Source organism: Balaenoptera musculus, chromosome 4, assembly GCF_009873245.2.
Source record: "Balaenoptera musculus isolate JJ_BM4_2016_0621 chromosome 4, mBalMus1.pri.v3, whole genome shotgun sequence".
Classification (NCBI taxonomy): Eukaryota; Metazoa; Chordata; class Mammalia; order Artiodactyla; family Balaenopteridae; genus Balaenoptera; species Balaenoptera musculus.
Window position 1 is genome coordinate 57,599,012 of NC_045788.1, and position 19,297 is coordinate 57,618,308.

The 19,297-nt window shown below is 43.5% G+C and overlaps 1 protein-coding gene across 3 annotated transcripts in view; it reads left to right on the forward strand.

Annotated features, from left to right (window-relative positions):
• The window catches only part of USP13 (ubiquitin specific peptidase 13), a 120,055-nt gene that overhangs the window by 67,396 nt on the left and 33,362 nt on the right, over window positions 1–19,297 (forward strand). For all 3 annotated transcript variants that reach the window (XM_036851569.1, XM_036851571.1, XM_036851570.1), the window contains exons 11-16: window positions 5,295–5,420; window positions 6,537–6,690; window positions 8,632–8,806; window positions 14,529–14,617; window positions 17,056–17,175; window positions 18,556–18,582. In XM_036851569.1, coding sequence (XP_036707464.1) covers window positions 5,295–5,420; window positions 6,537–6,690; window positions 8,632–8,806; window positions 14,529–14,617; window positions 17,056–17,175; window positions 18,556–18,582 — 691 coding nt within the window. The remainder of the gene's footprint in view (window positions 1–5,294; window positions 5,421–6,536; window positions 6,691–8,631; window positions 8,807–14,528; window positions 14,618–17,055; window positions 17,176–18,555; window positions 18,583–19,297) is intronic.

A 19,297-nucleotide genomic window follows, 5' to 3' on the forward strand; every position in this document is an offset into this window, starting at 1 on the left:
TCAAAAAATAATATTCCTGATCTTTATGCATTCTAAGACAGTGCTTTCACACATTTTAATGCTGAATACTCCGTAATTTCTTTCTCCTTCTGAAGATAGCACATTATTAACAATTCTGTATTCCGAACAAACTGTTTCTTAAGTGACAATTCATTTAACTTCCCATCTAACTAATCCTTGACACAGAATTGCTGGTCTCAGTTTTTGATCAGCATGATATAACCAGGGTTCTACTTCCAGATGATGTAATTTTAGCTCCAAACATAAGAACTTTGTTTTCACTAACCTCCATTTTCCTTCTTTGGGCAAATGTAGCATTTCTAACTCATCTTTTGAAATATGAAAAATAGCTTGGGGGAATACCCTCTGTTCCTTTAGCTTAGGAGATTTGGGGTTTGGACATGAGTTAGGAATTACTGGTCCAAGGTTTAGGGTTTAAGGTTAAAAATTTAAATCAACAGGTGACATACACCTGTACATTGGGGACAGGCTGAGATGCATGTATTTTTTTTTTCATTCCTGTGATCTTACAATGTAAGCATCTGTACAACCGTTGCTCTAAAGTGATATAAAGCCTCAGTCTTGCTGCTTGTTTATTAATTAAAGCATTAGCCTCAGAGGAATATGAGTGGACACTGTCTGGTTGCCTTCTTGGTTGCAGTGTTAAACAGAAAGTTCTGTGTAAGCATTTGGGAAAGATTCTGAACATGGTAGGTAGTCCTCTCTCCAATTTTAGCTGATCTGTTTTGCAGTTGCTGATGGAGAAAGTAAGTACAGCACCCTATAACTATGACAGGTTCCTTAGGTGGTTGCTATTTAGGAGACTATCTGGGCCTCCCCTCTTATAAAGTTAGTTGTCAGGACTAGCCTTTGCTTCTGGCGTCCGAGGGGCAGCTCACAGCAAGAGCGAGAGCTTCCTGAAGGCAGGTCTGATTCTTGGTCAGTTTGATCTCTCTCGTCTTGTTTTGTGATGGGCCTGTAGGGGACACTCAGGTGATGACACTGACCCAGTGCCAACCAGGAAACATGTTATTTCTTTGATTTACTTCTTTGGTTCTTATTTATTTATTTTGGCGGTGCCGTATGGCTTGCAGGATCTTAGTTCCCTGACTAGGGATTGAACCCGGATCACAGCAGTGAAAGCGCCAAGTCTTAACCACTGGACTGACAGGGAATTCCTTTTGGTTCTTATTTAGGCTTTTTGGTTTCTTTTAAGTAACTGCCTTATTCTAGAGCCTGACCTTTTAAAAAAATTATTTAAATATGCAAATATACACACACATAGAGAGCAAAGTATAATGAGTCTCCATGTACCATCATGTAGCTTCAGCAGTCACCATTACTGCCAATCTGGTTTCATCAGTCCCTCCTGAACTCAATTTTACCCTTCCCTCCTCCTTCCCTTCCTCTCCTTTCCCTGCAGTATTTTGATACAAAATCTAAGCATCATCCTTTTCGCCTGTAAATATTCAGTATGCACCTATAACTAGAATACCTTCTTTTTTTTTTAAACATTAATGTCATGTTGAAAGTTGCTTAAAGTGTTACAACAAAATGTATCATCCAATACCCAGCCCATATCCAGATTTTTCCCTGCAGTATCAAAGACATCTTTTCAGAGTCCCTCTCTTTTTGCAAGCGATTGATTTGTTGAAGGAGCTGGATCATTTGCCCCAGGATTGCTCTAATGATTGCTTCCTTGAGGTATTGTTTAGCTTGTGTTTCTTATAAGCTGGAAGTTAGATCTGGAAGCTTAATTAGATTCAGGCTCATTTTTTTTTATAGCCTGATTTTCTATCAGACATGAAGCGAACATAGTAATAGTTGAACATGGGAATTAGTGAGACCTCCCCTCAGAAATCAGAGACAGGATAGGTGTGGGATGTGGGTGCAGGCAGAGGGGTCAGCTGACGGTTAGGCATTAAGTGTGGGGAGGCCGAGTTTGAGATAAATCCAACCCAGCTGTGAAAGCCAGGAGCTGGTCCGCCGTGGGATGTGGGGAGGGAGAGACAGCATCTCTCCAGTTAGGAAGCTTTTCAAATGACTTCTCAGTGACCGTCAGTTCTCAGGCTATAGCTTGTCTGTTGCACCAGGGATTAAGCAAGGTCAGCTGAGGGAAAACAAAGAACTGAAATGGGCACCGAGGGAGAAGAGGCATGGGAGGGGAATGAATGAGGCTGGGCGGCAGTCCGAGTGCGGGGCTGAGTCTGGAGTTTTCACCAGGGTCTCCGTTGAAACGTCTCCTCCCAGCTGTACAACCGCATGGTGGCACAGAGCAGCAGCCAGCTTTTCAGAATTTGTTTTCAGCAAGTTAGTAAACTTTTCCAAGCAGCTGCTTTGATGGGGACTGGCAACCACCGCAAGTTCCAAGCACAGCTTGTAAGAAGTGACACCAGCAGCAGCAGGCAGTGAGTGTGTGCTTATGCGCGTGCCTAAGCCGAAATGCACAACACGAATAGATGTATTCCAAGTGGTGTCTCTGCACTGCCCAGAGTGGACATGTCTGTCATTGCTGGCCTGGCCTGTGATGTTGGCCCCAGGGGTGCGTGGGTTTGAAGAGGGCTTGCCCAGAGTCCAGACAGACTGTCTGCTCTTCTCAGCAACTGGTAAGAGGGACTCAGGGACATCAGAGGTGAGAACTAGGCACATGTGTGCAACAAGCAGTATTAGGACGCAAGAGAAAGAGAAAGACAGACGGATACAGAGAGACTGCGATTGACTTTTCCAGTTGTGTGATCCTGGGCCAGTTACTTAACTCCTCTTTGCCTCAGTTTCCTCATCTGTCAAGTGGAGAAAATAATAATAGTAATCACCTCATGAAGTTGGGTGATTTAAGTAAGAGGCATGTATCAAGTGTTCAGAACTATGCCTGGCACCTGGTAAATATTCATCCACGTACCTAGAATAGTGTCTGACATTTTATAACACTCAGTAAATTTCTATTGCATGAATGACTAAGTGTTAGTCATTATGCAAATATAAGGCATTATTTTTGCATGCGTGTGTTGGCTGATACCATGTAGATATACATCAGCATTGTGACTGGAGAAAGTTACAACTTTTACATTCCTTTCGGGAGGTGTATGTGTGGGTAGTTAAGCTGATCATCAGATATAAATTGGTCTTCACTTAGCCCTAGAAGCACATCTGAAGCCTCGTGTGTGTGTGTGTAAGCTGGTCATTTATGTACAGGTTCCAAGTCCTCAGATACTGCCACTTTGGGGAATTCTCCTCCCAGAGCTCTCAGCACTGTTTCAAGTCCTCTGCAGTGTTCTCTAACGTTTGTTATGGATACGTGTTGTCTCTCATCACCCCCCCCACCCCGCCATTGTCTGTCAGCTCTTGGAGGGCAGAACCCCCAATGTGTTCTACATGAAGGAGTTGGTCGGTAAATGCTGGATGCCTAGGTCAGATATATTTTCAGCAGGACAGGAAAATTCACCCGAGTTTTATTAGAAACTTTGCTTAGAACACGTATGTTGGAGAGATTTTATATGTAGAGCTGCCCTGTGGCGGCAGGAAGATAGCTCTTGGGGTTTTCCCATCACCTGTTGCATCTGACTGTGTGATTGTGCACACCTGTCGTGGCCTCCAGACCCTGGGCATTGACCCTGGTGTCCAGATCTCGAAGAAGTGTGAGACAAGGCCTCCGCCTGCCAAGGACTGCAGTCAGGCTGAGGAGATGGGCCAGAGTGGGCTGAAAGTAAAACGAAGTAGGAGGCATGTTGTGCTATGTGCTCAGTGATGGCCCAGTTAGCAAGTTCTCTGGACTTCAGAGGAGGGGAAGGTGGCCTGGAAGCTGAGCATGTGGAGATTTTGAGAAGTGGGTGCACCTTTGTAGAGAGCACATGAGTTACTTCTTCTGCTTGATTGGCAAGGGGAGGTTTGTCTCACTGAGACGTGCTGTGCTACAGCTGCCACTGTGGTTCTGCTGCCGAGAGCCTGGAATTGGGATCAGAACCTGGAGTTCATTCCGGTTCTGCTCCTTGCTGGCTGCATAATAATCTGGTCGTAAGACCACGTTCAGTTGACAGACCTTTGTGGCACTTCTCTGCAGTCTCAGTTTCCTTAGCTGCAAAATGAGGATGATGGTAGTACCTTCTTCATAGGGTTACTGTGAGTATTACACGAGGTGACGTGTAGTGCCATTATTAGATGGAAACAGCTTTATCCTGAGCCCACCTCTGTCTTTAAAGGTGATGTGGGTCTTCCCCTCTGCCTCTTCGGAGTATCCCAGGCAGAGTGCCTGGATTTCCTGCAGATTACCAGCATTAAAAAGCCCAGTTCTCATTAAAGCCAGTTTAAAGCTTCTCCCGCTACCAAGCTCAGGAGGCTTGGAAACCAGCAGTGTAGAAGGGTCAGCGTAGGCATCCTCTGGTCTTTTTTTGTCCTTGCTCCACCTCTTTGCCTCCTCCCACCCCCTCTGGCCCCTCCAGAGTCAAGGACCAAGGGTTGGGGAGATTGGAGACAAGGCAGAGCCTTTCCCTGAGCTAGTGCGTTTGCTCCCTCTTGGCTGCCGTGAGTCTTCTATCATGGCCGGCCTTTCTGTGGGGGACACGTTAGTGGTTCTTTACAGATGCCCTCCACCCCTGCTTGTCCCCTCAGGGACCTCCACAGGGACCTTTTCCCTGGTGCCCTCCCCAATGACCTCTGTAACCCCCCCTCTCCCCCCCAGCTCCCGCCCGAGTCTCCTCAGCTGCCCTCCCATCATCTTATGCAGTGTCCTTTCTGGGGGAGCCTGGCTGCCTTCTGAGCTGTCCTTTTAGCCCCCGGGGAGGGTCACACATCCTTGTCAGCCAGAGTTGTCCTTGCTCCTCCCATGCTGGCAGCTGCAGGTGGCCTCCTGCCGCTTCTCCAGGCGAGGGCAAGCTCCTGGGAGCGCCACGTGCTCTGCTCCAGAAGCAGCCCTGGGCCAGCTCATGAGCCCGGCAGCTCTGCAGCGGTTGCCTGGGGCGTTGCAGAGCCAGTTCCTTTTCTTTCTCTCGTGTTCCCTCATAGGCGGGGCGGGGCGGGGGACGACACAGGAGATGCTGTAGACCTCTCCTCTCCTTTAACTTCCTTCAGAGGAAGTCCACAGGAAGAGCCCCATCCTGTTCTCCTGTCAGGCTCATAGCACAGCGCCTGGTACCTAATCGGCATCCAGTGCATGCTGGCCGCTATCACTATTTAGCGAACGTGGGCTTCAGTCTTCTTCTCTGAAATCGGGGCTAATGTTAATCCCCACTCCGCTTCCCACTTAGTGCTGCTAATGTGTATGAAAGTACTGTGAGTTGGTTTTATTTTTATTTTTTTAGCCTCAACAGAATGGGATCTCACCACGCATGTTTAAGGCCTTTGTGAGCAAGAGCCACCCGGAATTCTCCTCCAACAGACAGCAGGATGCCCAGGAATTTTTCTTGCACCTGGTGAATCTAGTAGAGGTAAGTCAGTCTTCAGAAATGCTCGAAAGGGTTGTAAGAAGTGTGCCCAGCCCCTGCGTGCAGTCGCTGCTGGTGTGGCTGGAATGCTCCGCCCCTCCACTCCCCTCCTGAATCTCTCTCCGGCCAGGCTCCTTCAGAGTCGGCGGCTTTGGGCCTTTCTCTGCTCGGCCCACTTGATGTAGTTGCTCCTCATGCCCGGCCTCCTGGGCCCTTGTGGGTCTCCCTGTTCTCCTCCTAATTTGAACGTGTTCTGGGAGTGTTTATCCATTATTTCATTTGCCTTTTTTGTTTTTTTGTCTCTGTGATAAGCTCCTTCAGAGTCCCATGTGGTATTTGGTGTCTTCCTACCATCACTCTGAGATGGTCACTCGGCTCAGAGCAGAGTCGAATCCCATTAAATGCTGTGGTTTTTTAAAGGCCACTGAGAATTCATGATTAAAGGCTTTTTTCCCTCTCTTAAAAAATAACTACTTTTTTCCTGATGACGGATGTGTTCCTTGTGGAAACACAGGCACAAAGGAGAAAATCAAAACCTCCCATGCTACCTGCTCCCACAAACAAGCAGCGCTAACATTTGGGTGTCTGACCCTTCCCCCCTAGTCATTTTCCAGGTGCTATCCATTTTCTACGTGTTGGTTTGTGAGCAGTGTTTTTCACTTAACCTGTTGTGAACGTTTTGCCACGTCATTACCTACTGGAATATAGCATGATTTCTTTTTTATTTGTGTATCATTTACATTAGTGCATTTATATAATCATATCATACATGGCTTAATTTTTCCAGGGCAGTCCTTGATTTTTTTTTTTTTTTCCCTTTCTCTTTAGTTGGGCTTCCACATCTCCTTTCTTCTAATTCTTTCTAGGTCAGTCCCTGTGACATAACTTTTAACGGCTGCATAATATTAATTCACATGATGAACTATATTTAACCGATCTCCCATTTTTGGACTTTAGGTAACTACCAGTCTTTTCCTGTACTCTGGTGAGCTGGCATGCCCAGAGGGAGTGTTCAGTAACACCAGATCTTTACACCAGATTTATATTTGATTCTGTGCTCAATTTTATTCATGGCTTAATATCCACAAATTTACTAACTTGTTATAATCCAACCTTCAGAGGAACCGCATTGGCTCAGAAAACCCCAGTGATGTTTTTCGGTTTTTGGTGGAAGAACGTATTCAGTGCTGTCAGACCCGAAAAGTCCGCTACACGGAGAGGGTGGATTACCTGATGCAGTTACCTGTGGCCATGGAGGCGGCAACCAACAAGGGTAACGTTCTAAAGTGGGAAAAGAGCAGTGTGCTTCTTCACACGTGAAAACCCTCAAGTCAGCGATACTGCAGTTCAGTCTCTGCGAAGTCCTCTCAGGAGCAGACCCAGCCCGGACGGTGTCTGGTTTGCATGTCTCTTTTCATCTTTTCCTCAGTCCCCATGTGACTTTCTTTTGACATTTTTGTGGAGGGCTTATGGAGGGAACCTACTTCAGTGCCTATAAATTTGACCAGCTGTTTGGTTTAGAGGCAGCTTAATTTAGGGGAAATTATTTGTAATTTAATATTATCACTCACAAGTTGTGTGGAAAGTCTGAGGGGAGTGGTCAGAACTGCATATTTTGATGTGGGACATTCAAGCAGAGAGAGACCTCTTAAAAATAATCCAGCTTTGGCATCCGAGTAAGATGCCTGTTGTGGGAGATAAAGTGTGGTAGGCCTCTTCGTGGGGCGAGGCTCCTTGGAAGGGTCTCTGGAGCTTGGAAGCCAGGAGGAAGGTGGGGGGATCTCAGGGGAAGGTTCCTTCAGTCAGTCTGATCTGGTTCTTCCCAAGCAGAATAGATGAATGGTATTTCTTAGAATTAACATCTTAGAAGCAGAAAAAGGAGAAATGTCTAATAGATTGCTTATTTCCTGTGAACTGGTCATTTTTGTAAGGTTTAACGACTCCCTGGATGGCCTTTTTCCTTTTTGTTTGTTTGTTTGTTTGTTTGGGGTGTAGTCACTTTATTGTGTTAATTGGAAAATGGTGATTATGATGATTTTAAGATGAAACGATTTCCATTTTCTATAAACTCATGCAGCTTTTGACCAGTTTTTAAATTCTTATTCATTATACAAAGTAGAAATGGGGGTGGGGGGGGTCTGTGGTTTGTTTCCTTTTTAGCACTGGGCTTAATTGCTGTCTCTTGCCTACCTTGGGGATACTAACATATTGTGCTCAGTTCTGTGATCCTAACTCAGAATTTATGAGTGGAAAATCTTTTTTTTTCAGAAAGGAGACTTCAAATTTAGTCTCAGGAACTTGATTGCTGGGAACACTAATGCTAGCATCCTAGATAGAAGTCCATCATAAACTGATTTTGGACTGGGGAATGAACTGTAAAAGCATATTCAGATGTGTTTAAGAAAACACAGAGGTACATCAGTGTGTCTAAAAACTGATAAATCAGAAGGGACTTTTTTGTAACAAAAGAAATTCCCAGAACGGTCCATTTGAAATCTCTATAAAATTTTGACTTACGGGTAGTTTCCAAGAGCAGATCTGCTGACTCTTGGGAAGTTCACGGTGCACTCACTTCTTTTTCCCTTGGTGTTTAACCATTTGAACAGGGATAGTGTAGAAAGGCCTTCTAGGTTGGCCGCTCTGCTCTCTGCAGTGTCGGGTGACCCCAACATGAAGTTGTCTTGGCAGTGTTGGGTAGGATCACGGCCTGGGTGCCTTGGATAACTGCGGTCCTTATAGTTCATCCTGCTCTTTGGCCTGCACCCTCCATGACCTCTAATCATAGTGAAGGGCCGGGAAGAGGTGAGCCCTTGGGTTTCTTTCAGTGTGAAATTCTCTGGTGTGAAGACTTTGTGATTAGAGGGTGGTATTGGGATCAAACCAGCCTTGACCTCTGGACAAATGAAAGTCCAGGTTCATGAATCACTTACAGCACATGCGTGGTCTGAACCTCTCACCTGGGCTGGAGTTCACAGTTCCCTCCCGTCAGTCTCAAAGGGGAACAGGCAAAAAATTATGAATGGCTCGATGCAACCTGGCAGTGCCACTCTAAACAGGATTTCAGCAGGCTCCTCTGGTTCTGTGGAGGGCAGCAAGTCAACAATCCTGCCCCACCCCAGAAACCTTCAGCGAAGATGGTTCATTGTTCAAGGGGGTCTTTTTCATTTCACGAAATTAAGTGATTGCAAAGTCATTCATTTGCTCTTTTATTCAGATGAATTGATCGCCTATGAACTAACGAGAAGGGAAGCAGAAGCAAACAGAAGACCCCTTCCCGAGCTGGTTCGTGCCAAGATACCATTTAGTGCCTGCCTTCAGGCCTTTTCTGAACCAGAAAACGTTGATGATTTCTGGAGCAGCGCCCTACAAGCAAAGTCTGCGGGTGTGAAGTAAGTGTGTGTGCGCTTGTGTGGTGGCAGTAGGATAAGGAGGGGGCCTTGAGAGGTGGGGACCGGGTTAGGGGAGGGTTGGGGGGCATTGTACGGGTCTGCATGCTTGCTCATGTGTGGCAAGATGGGATTATGATTTACACAACCCTAGTTTTGTTGTAGACCTCACTTGTGTGAGACCTGTCCAGTAAAACAGGCTTGTTGTAATCTGTATCATGTGCAAGGGAATGCTTTTTTTTTTTAAGCCAGGTTGTAGTTTATCCTTTATAGGGAATTTGCGTTTTCTTTTTTTTTTTTTTGTCGAGGGTATAGCCAAGAACCCTCCCCATCCATGGCAAGATGCTATTGATGAAGAAATTAGAAAAATACTTATGACAGTCTTAAGTAGTTATACTCCACGGTGATAGATTTTTGATTCCAAAATTAAAGGTTTGGCTTAGAACTTGGTGTCTGTGTACCTGCCTGGAGATCAGGGGTCTCAGGGCTTCTCAAAGTGGACATCAGGGCTCCTGAGCATTGTTCCAGTGAGCTGCCCAGGATGTGCTCAGGGGATGTTCTGTTCCTATATTGTGAACCTTATTGTCAGGTACATTAAAAAAAATTTTTTTTTATCCACTTGACACCTTAATTGATTTTATACTGTCAAGTCTTTGCTGGCACACTTCATATAGTTGGAGAAAGAGTATTTACAGTGGCATAAAAAGGGGGAAGGTCTAAAAGTTAGGCTCTGGTAGTCTTACTACTACTAGATATTCTTCAGCCATTTTTCTTCTAGGCTATGCCTGAGCTCTTGTTGATGTGAAGGGCAGGGAAGGATGGACGAGCTACTGCTGGCTGTTTTTATCACAACTTCAAGCAGCAGTCAAACCTGAATTACTTATTCTGTGTGACAGCCATCTCTCAGGATGCCTCTGTTTCAGATGACGACTTCATGTGTTAAAAATGGGAAAACAAGAATTTATTTCAAGAGCTTAAAAAAAGCCATATTTTCTTACAATAATTTCCTTTAAAAAGTTTCTTCATATCTAAATGAGATTAATAATAGTTCAATTATCCGTTATCCATTGTGGGGTAAGTTTTCATCCGAGGACTGCTCAGTTTTGGAGCTTGTGTGTGTGTGTGTGTGTGTGTGTGTGTGTGTGTGTGCGTGCGTGTGCGTGTGTTTGTGTGTGTCCTTGAAGATAACAGTTGGTGAGCTGGCATGTTAAATGTTCGAGATTTACTTCACTACAACTTGGACACATCTTTGGGCAGTTAGAAAGCTACACACTATATTATATTAGTGGTGGAAACAACTTTTTTTTTCTTTCAACTTTTTGCAATACATACAACATGGTGTGACTTTGTATACGGCATGTTGATTTTTATTTATTTGTTTTCCTAAATTTAATTATTGACAGTAGGCTGAAGATTCCTCAAACATCCTTTTGTCTTTGTGCTTTAATTCTGATACTGTATGGGGTGGAAGTGATCGGGGGCTTTCTAGGCTTAGAAAGCCCCCAGCATCACATGTGAGCTGCACAGTGATCTTCATTGGCCTGTCCACTTGGTCACCCTTTTGTGCTCTTCAGTAAAGTGGTGGCGAGTCTTCCCACCACTTCCCCAGAGAGTATGTCACTCTCTGGGCCTTAGGGAAGGCACCTTCCCATCACTAGGAAAAGGCCCATCTTTAAAGTGGAGCTAGGAGGTGTTAGCTTTCCACAGAGACGGTTTCTGATCCCTGGGAGATCTGGATTCTTCTCCTGTGTCCACTTCCCAGCTTGTGTTCTATCCTGGGGCAAAGTCACCACCCAATTCCTTCTTACACCTGAGTGGAGGAATGATGCATGCTGACTTGATTTTCTCCTCAAATGCTACAAAATATTTAGTTGTAGGCAGTGCTAGCATAATTAATCTAGAATCCTTGAGGAGGGGTTTCTGCTTTCTCTAATCCTTAACAATAGATAGTAAATTTTCTCTGTCTTTTGCATACACACATGCTCTTACGGTTAAATGCATATGAAAGAAAATTAATACTGGATGTATCACAATTGTTGATAATTGAAAACTGGTCTTGTGGGAAAGGAAAAAACAATGTTTTAGGGTAATAAAGCAACTACCATTATGGCACATTTATTATTCCCGGTTATGTGCTAAGTGCTTCCCATCAGTTTTCACTTAATCCTCTTAGTATTGCCAAGAGGTAGGTGCATTATTCTCCCTATTTTACAGACGAGGAAATAAAAGAAGTAATTGGTCACTAAGTGGCAGACTTGGAATTCTTTCAAGTTCAAAGTTTAAACTCTTAATCCTTGTGTTATACACTGCCCCCATATTCCTTATCGTGCTTGCTTATGTTTGTATCTTTATAATCCTTATATAGCCTTGTTGTTTATTCCTTATTATACCTTATCATGTTTCAAGTAATAGTTTTGGGGAAACCAGTTCAGTGGATTCCTAAAAGATTGTTTTTTCTTTCTTTTTCTTATTGCCAGCAGTATAGACACGATCTCCTTATTATGTTAATTTGGGGCCTTGAATTTTTCTTGTGTTAGACCCAGAGCCTGAAAGGCCAGAAAGAGGCAAAAGATGTCCTCTTGGTAGATCTTGGGTCAGTATGGACCAGACATAAAGAGCCTTCCCTTAATTGGGCCTGAACAGACAGTGACTGGGAAGAATATTAGTGTTTGGAAATTTTATTCACCCAGCAAATATTATCGCTCATCTAGTATATTCTGGGCAATGAATTGAACAAGACCTAGTTCCTCCCCTCAAGCAGCTCATGGATTAAGGGTCAACAGGGAGAGATTTTGTCTTGACCTTTATCATTTACGAAGAGAAAAGCACGGTATGGGGTTCCAGAGCACAAGCTTTAGGAGGGCTGGCAGTGTTTGAATCCTCAGCATAGAACTTACTGCTATGTGACCTTGGCCAAGTGACCTCACCTCCACAAGCCTCTTCCCTTACATGTAAACTGGGAATAATAACAGAACTTTCTTTATAGGGTTGAGGTGAGGATTAAGACAGATAAGCTACATAAAATGCTTTGGACAGTGTCTGACGGAGTAAATATATACTGTAATTGTTATTACATTACTTTTATCCTTTTTTTTTTTTTTGCCTTGGATCGTACAATTTGACTGTGGTTGATTATCATGTTTTCAACATATTTAGTGGAAAGGATAGAATTGCATTTTTTTAGCGACCAGGTTTTCAATAAAATAGATAGTCAATAATTTCAGGGAGAGGGACAGTTTATATATTATTTTTCTTAAGGCTTTCATAATGTTATTGCCTGAATTGTAATAAGTGAACAATTGTTATATTTTAAATAATAATAGGTTGTCAATAGATAATGTATTGTTGTCAGGCACTTAGGACATAAAGTTCTATGCACTTTATGTCCTAACTCAGTTCCCGTAACAATTCTTTGAGGTAAATTTGCTCTGTGTCTGTCTAGACCTTTTTGAATGATTTATATTCTAATGGTATTTGTTAAATATATAACTTTTCAAGAAAAATCTTAATTCCAGGAATTAATTTTAGGAATAAGAGGGTAAGTGGTGCATAATTTATAACTTTGCTGGATTTAACTAACAAACTTGATGTCCCAAGCCTCTAATTAATGAATGCCAAGTATTAATTTTGAGATTGGACACATTTATATTGAGCGGTCACTACATGTGGGATTCAACTTAAGACCCTATAGAGGTTACAAAGATGAATAAGGAATGTTTACCCAATAGGGTAAATATAATGTGGGCACCATCTAACCTGCTTTCTGGTACTCTTAGGTTGGTAGCTACCCATAACAAAGTGATGTGTTAAATGATCCCTCGCCAGTCCCCCCAGCCGACCAGCCTCGAGTTCCCTCCACTGCCCCCCACCCCATGGTATTACCAGCTGATTCCTCACCTAGATACTGACTGCAGAGCAACTGCAAGAGTCTTTGGGCTCCTGAACCACAGTTTGGAAATCATTGATTTACTGATGACTTTTGGTTGATTTCACTATTATATATTTTCCAGTTTTTAAGTGAATGTGGTAAGAGGAAGGGGTCAGAGAGGACATTTTTACAGTGGTTGAAAATACCAGATGGAGTTTCTTGGTTTTTGGTGAAACTGAGGATTCATCTATATTTAAGAATGATAATTTATTGATATTACTGCTTCTCAGAAGATAGGAAAACCTAATTAGAGGTAATATATAATTTCTGGAGAGTGAGGCAGGCTAATGATAGATCAGCTTCTTAGGATAGTTAAGCTCCTGGTTTTTGAAGACCTCCCTTATATTATTGCCTGTACCCTTCTACCCTCCTTGTGATGGAGAATTTGAGATCCAGAGAGGTTAAGTGACTTGCCTGGGGCAAAATACAGATCAGTGACAAACCAGGTCAGTGTCCAGGGCCTCGTGGATTCTAGCTCTTTCATGACAAAATAATCATGTTGATTCCTTAGATATACACAACACAATCTTGTGTGCTGGGTGGTTTCATGTCATTTCATCAACATTGCACAGCCCTGGCAGGTAGAAATTATTAATCTATTTTGTAAATGTGAAGATGAAGCTTCAAAGAAGGTCAAATTTGGAGTGAATTAAGGAGCATCCAAGCTTTTTGACACTTTTTGGACAGTCCTCTGCCTCAGAACCGTGGCTTCTCTTGTACACTAGGGGGCAGCAATGCGTTGTTTTCTGAATTCTGGGAAGATGCATGTCACATAGAAGGCAGTGACTAGATTTGAAATGTAGAGTTTGTAGGGAGCATGTTCTAGAATCTTTAGTTTTAAAAGGTACCTATAGTATCTTTCTACAGCTGATTTTCTTTTTTCCATATACTTACTGTAGCCACATTGACACTTAAATGGAAATGGTCGTTATAAACAAGATAATAAATGTGGAGAGAATGAGCTGGAACCGGGGCATGAATTTGGTGTATAAGTTGAATAGTTTGTGCATAAAATTGTCAAACTCAAGTTCAGGCAATTAAGCATTCCTGAAAGTCTGGAGGGAAACTTAAGACATTGACCATATATATTAATTTTTAAATTTAAGGCCCAGATTTAGATATTTTAGATACCCCAGAATACATACATACATACATACATACATACATACATATATATATATATGCACACACATATACACACACCTTTAGGATCCATGTGGCCATGGATTTTAGGTGCAGTAGTATTTTAATGAGGCCCTGGCATTTCCAATAGTCAGCCTCAACCAAATTTCCAATAAACCCTCCTTATGGCAACTCTGTGCTACCAGATAGAGACTCTTAGTGGGAGCAGGTTGGGGATGTGTCAGGATTGCTCGGGGAGCTTTTTCAAACCTGATACACAAACACAATGCACAGGTGCCCACACACACCTACAAATACATATACTAAATTCTAGCAAGGGTTTTAGAAGAAAACAAATGTTTATGGTTGCAAACCACTTTTCAGAAATATAAAATGCCACAGCAAAGTAAAAGTAATAATTTTGCAACATGCCCAGAATCATCCTCAGGGACAACATTGTCCTCTGTTAAACATTTTCTTCTCGTGAAAAGGCCAGGATGAACGGTGAGGTGGTGAGTGTGTGTCCACTCAGGTGTGTGTGTGCGTGTTCCTCCTCTTCAGTGCAGCCGCTGGAACTGCCGGGTGTGCCTCAGACACAGCTTTTGATGCTTCGTGAACTGTATTCATAATTCTTATTGCCTTGTTTCATTGATCTAATCCCCTTGTGTTTCCCAGAACATCTCGCTTTGCCTCATTCCCTGAATACTTGGTAGTGCAGATAAAGAAGTTCACTTTTGGTCTTGACTGGGTTCCCAAAAAATTTGGTAGGTATCTTTTGCATGCTTTTGCTTGAAACATCAGATTAGCTATTTAAAAAACATGGCATGTGAAAGAGCCCATGTGGCTGGCTGCCAGAAACAGTTTCATTTCATTCTTTTTCCATGATTCCCACTTTTCTCTTTTGAAAGATAAGAATATATGATAAGCACTGATAGTAAAAAAAAAAAAAAAAAAAAAAAAATTGCCACAGGCTAACCCATCCCTCTAATAATGGGTTCTGGAATGACCAGATTCTAAGAGAGAAAACAGGAGCCTGACGTTATCAAACCATGCCTCCCAAACTTTAACAGATCTTGCTAAAATGCAGGTGCTGAGTCAGCAGGTCTTGGGGTGGGGTGGGGGAGGGGTGGGGGTGGGGGTGGGGGAGGGGTGCTTTATTTTAATACGTTCCCAGGTGATACTGATGCCGCTAGTGCTGCTGGTCCGAAAACCACGCTCGGAGGTGCAAGTAATTGAAAATATACTCTCTTCTTAGCGTCTCGCCTCTGCCTCTGAAGCAGGCAGGTGTGGCTCATGACATTTGCTTAAGTCATACGCATTTTGTTAATAATGACATGAGTATAGTCAGTTGTATTAAAAAGTCAAGAAAGGGACGTGACTTTGGCTGAAGTGGGCTTTCTTCTTGCTAATCTTAAAGGCCCTTGACCATTGTTAGAGGTTAGCTTTCCAGACAATGCAGAGGAACATTTTCTCCATCATCTCCATCGAATATCAAGGTGTTCCTAGGCTGTCCTCAGGGCCGTGGAAGGATGTACAGTTTTTTACCCTCCGATTTCTCAAGCGAGTACCTCAGACTGTTTGCCAGTCTTTTAAAGTTGTTATGTTTTTGAGCACTTAAAAAACAACAGTCAGTCCCTGTGCTGGTTAATTAAGCACTCATCTGCTCATCTGAAGGCGATAAGTAAAAAGAATGTGAAGTTGAGGGAGTGATTTCCCAGAAGCCTCTGGCACTAACAGTTTGCGTAGCACTTGCTTCCACGCGGCATTACGCAGCCTGTGAACGGTGAGCAGCCTGTGAGCCTGTAGCTTAACCTGCTCTTCCTGGTGGAATAATTTTGTGGGCAGGAAGGAGGGCAGAGGGCAGGCTGCGTGTCACTCAGCCTTTCCTCCTTGGACCTGAGAGAGAAAACTGACTTCTAAAGACTTTGAACTGCTTTGGAAACAGTTTTCTTATTTTTCTTTGTCCTTGCAATATCGGTAAAGGATAAAAAACTCAGATCAGATTTCACAGTCTTGCTGAAATTAAAGCAGCCTCAAAGCTTTCTTTAATGAACCTGAGATTTTCTGTTGAGGGACAGTTGTGTTGATTTTGTTGGTCAGACATTGTGTTTGATTTTGCTGTCTGCTGAGATTTAAATTTTTTTCTAACTAAGCCTTTTCTTTGGGTGGTTGTTTTAAAATAGGATTTACATACCTAGCATCATAATTGGTTTTGGGGATAGTATTTTCAGGTTCTGTTTGCTAGCCTGAGAGACATGTCCTCCGCCAACATTTGAACCCATTTTCCACTATGACCATATCTGAATGTGTCCAGTACTAAATCTCAACAGGCTGTTAGACTGATACAGTTTGTATTTGAGTAAGTCAACACAATGACAACCGGGCTGAGAAGTTAAAAAAAAAATGTTCCTCAAGACGAATACACTTGAGGTTCAATTAATTTCTTTAAAGCTTCATTCTTTATTACCTTAGGTAGAATAATCACAGTACCCATCATGATCTGAGAAAAGGCATAAACTACAGGTTGCAAACTCAGATGCCTAATGAGAACAGGGTGATAATGTAAATGAAAGAAGTAGGCTGGGTGTAAGAAACAGGTAGCGATAGCAGTCTTGGTATTTCTTGGGTTTTCCCATTTTGCATGAAGATGTGGATTAGGAAAACATTCCTCTGCCATAAGAATCAGAATAGCACAAATATGATGCTCAGGGTCGTGGGAGTGGTAGGTCTGTGACGGACGGGCACGGAGGGTACACGGTGCCCTAGAGTGGGAGCTAAAGATCAGCCCCAGGCGGTTGTTGCCGCGTGAGACTGCTACAGGTGTTTGTTTTTCAAAATGAGTTGGAAATCTGGACTTCTGAATTACATTTTCCGATTTAAAAATCGGAATTTGTTGCCAACATTTTAAAAACATCAAGCAGAAAGTGTCTACAGGTGCTCTATGGGCTCCCACTTTTTAACCTCTGGTTTCCCTCGTTTGTTCTTGTTCAGTGTGAAACCCTGCCTCTGTGTTTCCCCTGACTCTGCATTAAAATCTTATCAGTCTCAATGAGTCTTCTGGTCCCGTGATTTACTCCGGGGAACTGTAAAGCATCCCTTGGCTCTGCCTAGACACTTGTGCATAGAGTTAATGGTGTTGGATTTAGGAGGTGATTGTGGGTATTTGGAGAGCCCAGTGAATATAATCTCTCTCGTTTTGCAGATGTTTCTATTGATATGCCAGACCTACTTGATATTAACCATCTCCGAGCCAGGGGGTTACAGCCAGGAGAGGAGGAACTTCCGGACATCAGCCCCCCCGTAGTTATTCCTGACTCAAAAGGTACCATCTACTGCCAGGAGGACCTTCTCGACCCCTCCCCCCTCCTCTGCTGGAATAGTCCCTTTTCTTCCACCACTCCGTTGTCCCTTGGTGCCTTCCTGTGTTGTAACCCACTGTGGACACACAGAAGTGAAGCCTGGCTGCAACTGTAAGCTTACAGTAGTCATGGGAAGAGGCACGGAGACCCATCCTGAGTGGCCGAAATGGGCCCGTGGAAATCACTGGCAGCAGAGGGTAGCAAATCTCCAGAGAGCTTTTAGGTTATGTTGCCTCTGACTTTGCCTCCCTCCCCGCCTCCCTCTTTCCCCTAATGGGCCTGTGGAGAAGAGAAGAGAAGGGGTGTGTTTTCAGTGGGCTCTTCGTCTGGGGGAGCTGTGTCCTTCTTGGAGTACCTTTAGAGAACCGAAAAGGGAAATTCAACCATGTGTGTTGGTTTTAAAAATCTTGCCCATGTCTCACCTCCCCATCTTTGTCACTGCTTCATAGCAAGGGAGCGGTTTGAGTTTCTCTTACTCTCTGAACCTTAAAGTAGTCCTTGTTCAAAATACTTAACTTTTAAAGGGAAAAGAACATGCAAAAAACGATTGCCCTTTGTGAGTCCAAGAGCAGCGTGGAGAAATCTTGGTTTCATTATTAGCTCAGTTATTCTGGTGAAATCACTTTCATGCTGGCTTTGTTTGCCCACCTGTTTACTGTTCACCTTCGTAATGAGTTAATTAGGTACATTAGCTAATAGTGCCAGATGGCTCGGGGCCCTGCCACCCCAGGATTTCCATCAGCTGAGCAGGGTATATTATTGGTGACCATGTTGGGGTAAGGTGAATCCAGGAGGAGCAAGATAGGATTCAAAATCGGCACCTGTGTTACATTCTTCTGTAAATGCTAAATTACAGAGGACAGAGAGCAGGGAAGGGGCCTGTAGGTGGGGCAGCCTGGGTAATGCGGGGTACAGGTGGTTCATTAAAGAGGTTCTAGAAAGAAGAGATCAGTCTTGAGCGTCAGAGACATACAAGATGGTTTATTAGCATTGCTCCTGCTTTCTCTCATGTTCAGTAACAGAGTCCTTGGTTTGTAATTATACAGAGTTCTTCGAAGTACAGGGAGAGAAATTATTTAGTTCAATAAGATGATCAGCAGAGCACCATGTTTATCTGCTCTAAATGCCTGAAACCTGGCATTCTCCCTCCTTCCTGGAATGACTTTATGTCGTGCAGGCTGGGGTGGTCTGACGGGGGCGGGGGGGGGGGGGGCGGGGGGGCTGACAACAGTGTGGGATCTCAAGGGGGAGTGGTGAGCGAGTGCTCCGGATTAACTTTTTCTTTCTCCAGAACACTTTGCCATGGTTTGGTCTCACTTCCCTCCCTCTCCTTTAATTTCCAGATCGCCTGATGAACCAGTTGATAGACCGTATGTATCTTTTACGTTTTTTTCTCAGTGTCCTACCGTTGTTACCGGTCTAACTCATTTATCTGTGGGATTCAGTAAAGGGGCATTGTTCTGTATGTGTGTATGTGCAGCTTTTCTGGTGGGCACAGTCCTTGGTCTGCAAGTTGAGGTAGCAGCAAATCCAGTGACATGGTGATTCGGTGGCTCTGTGGTTCAGGAGAGTGAACATTAGTGTGAGAGCGAAGCAGCCCTGAGCTGGAATCTCGGCTCTGCCATTTGTGACTGTGTGATCTAGAATCATTAACTTAACTTCTCTGAGCCTCAGTTTCCTCGTGTGTGAATGGGGGATAATGATGCCATTTCTTCCCTCTTTGGCCACGAGTAGGCCTCCTTCTGCAGTGATGGCACAGTGGCCTGTCACTTTTTCCACTCCTGCTTCTGGACACATAATGAAGGTACACCACTGACAGGACATGGTCGTATTAATTAATACTCTTAAGGGTGTTAGTTCCATCGGATTGTTGTTAATTTTGTAGTCGTTTAGTTCTTTAATCCTGTGAGAGTTGATACTCTTGATTTTCTAAAGAACATGAAAAAAATAAGCTATATATAGTGAATATTTAGATATTAATTAGCAGGAAGGAGGAATGTGTAACACAAAATACTCTGAATCTTTTTGTCTACAAAGCCTTTCTGGAGACACTGTTGTTAATTTAGAAGTTCAAGTGTTTTACTT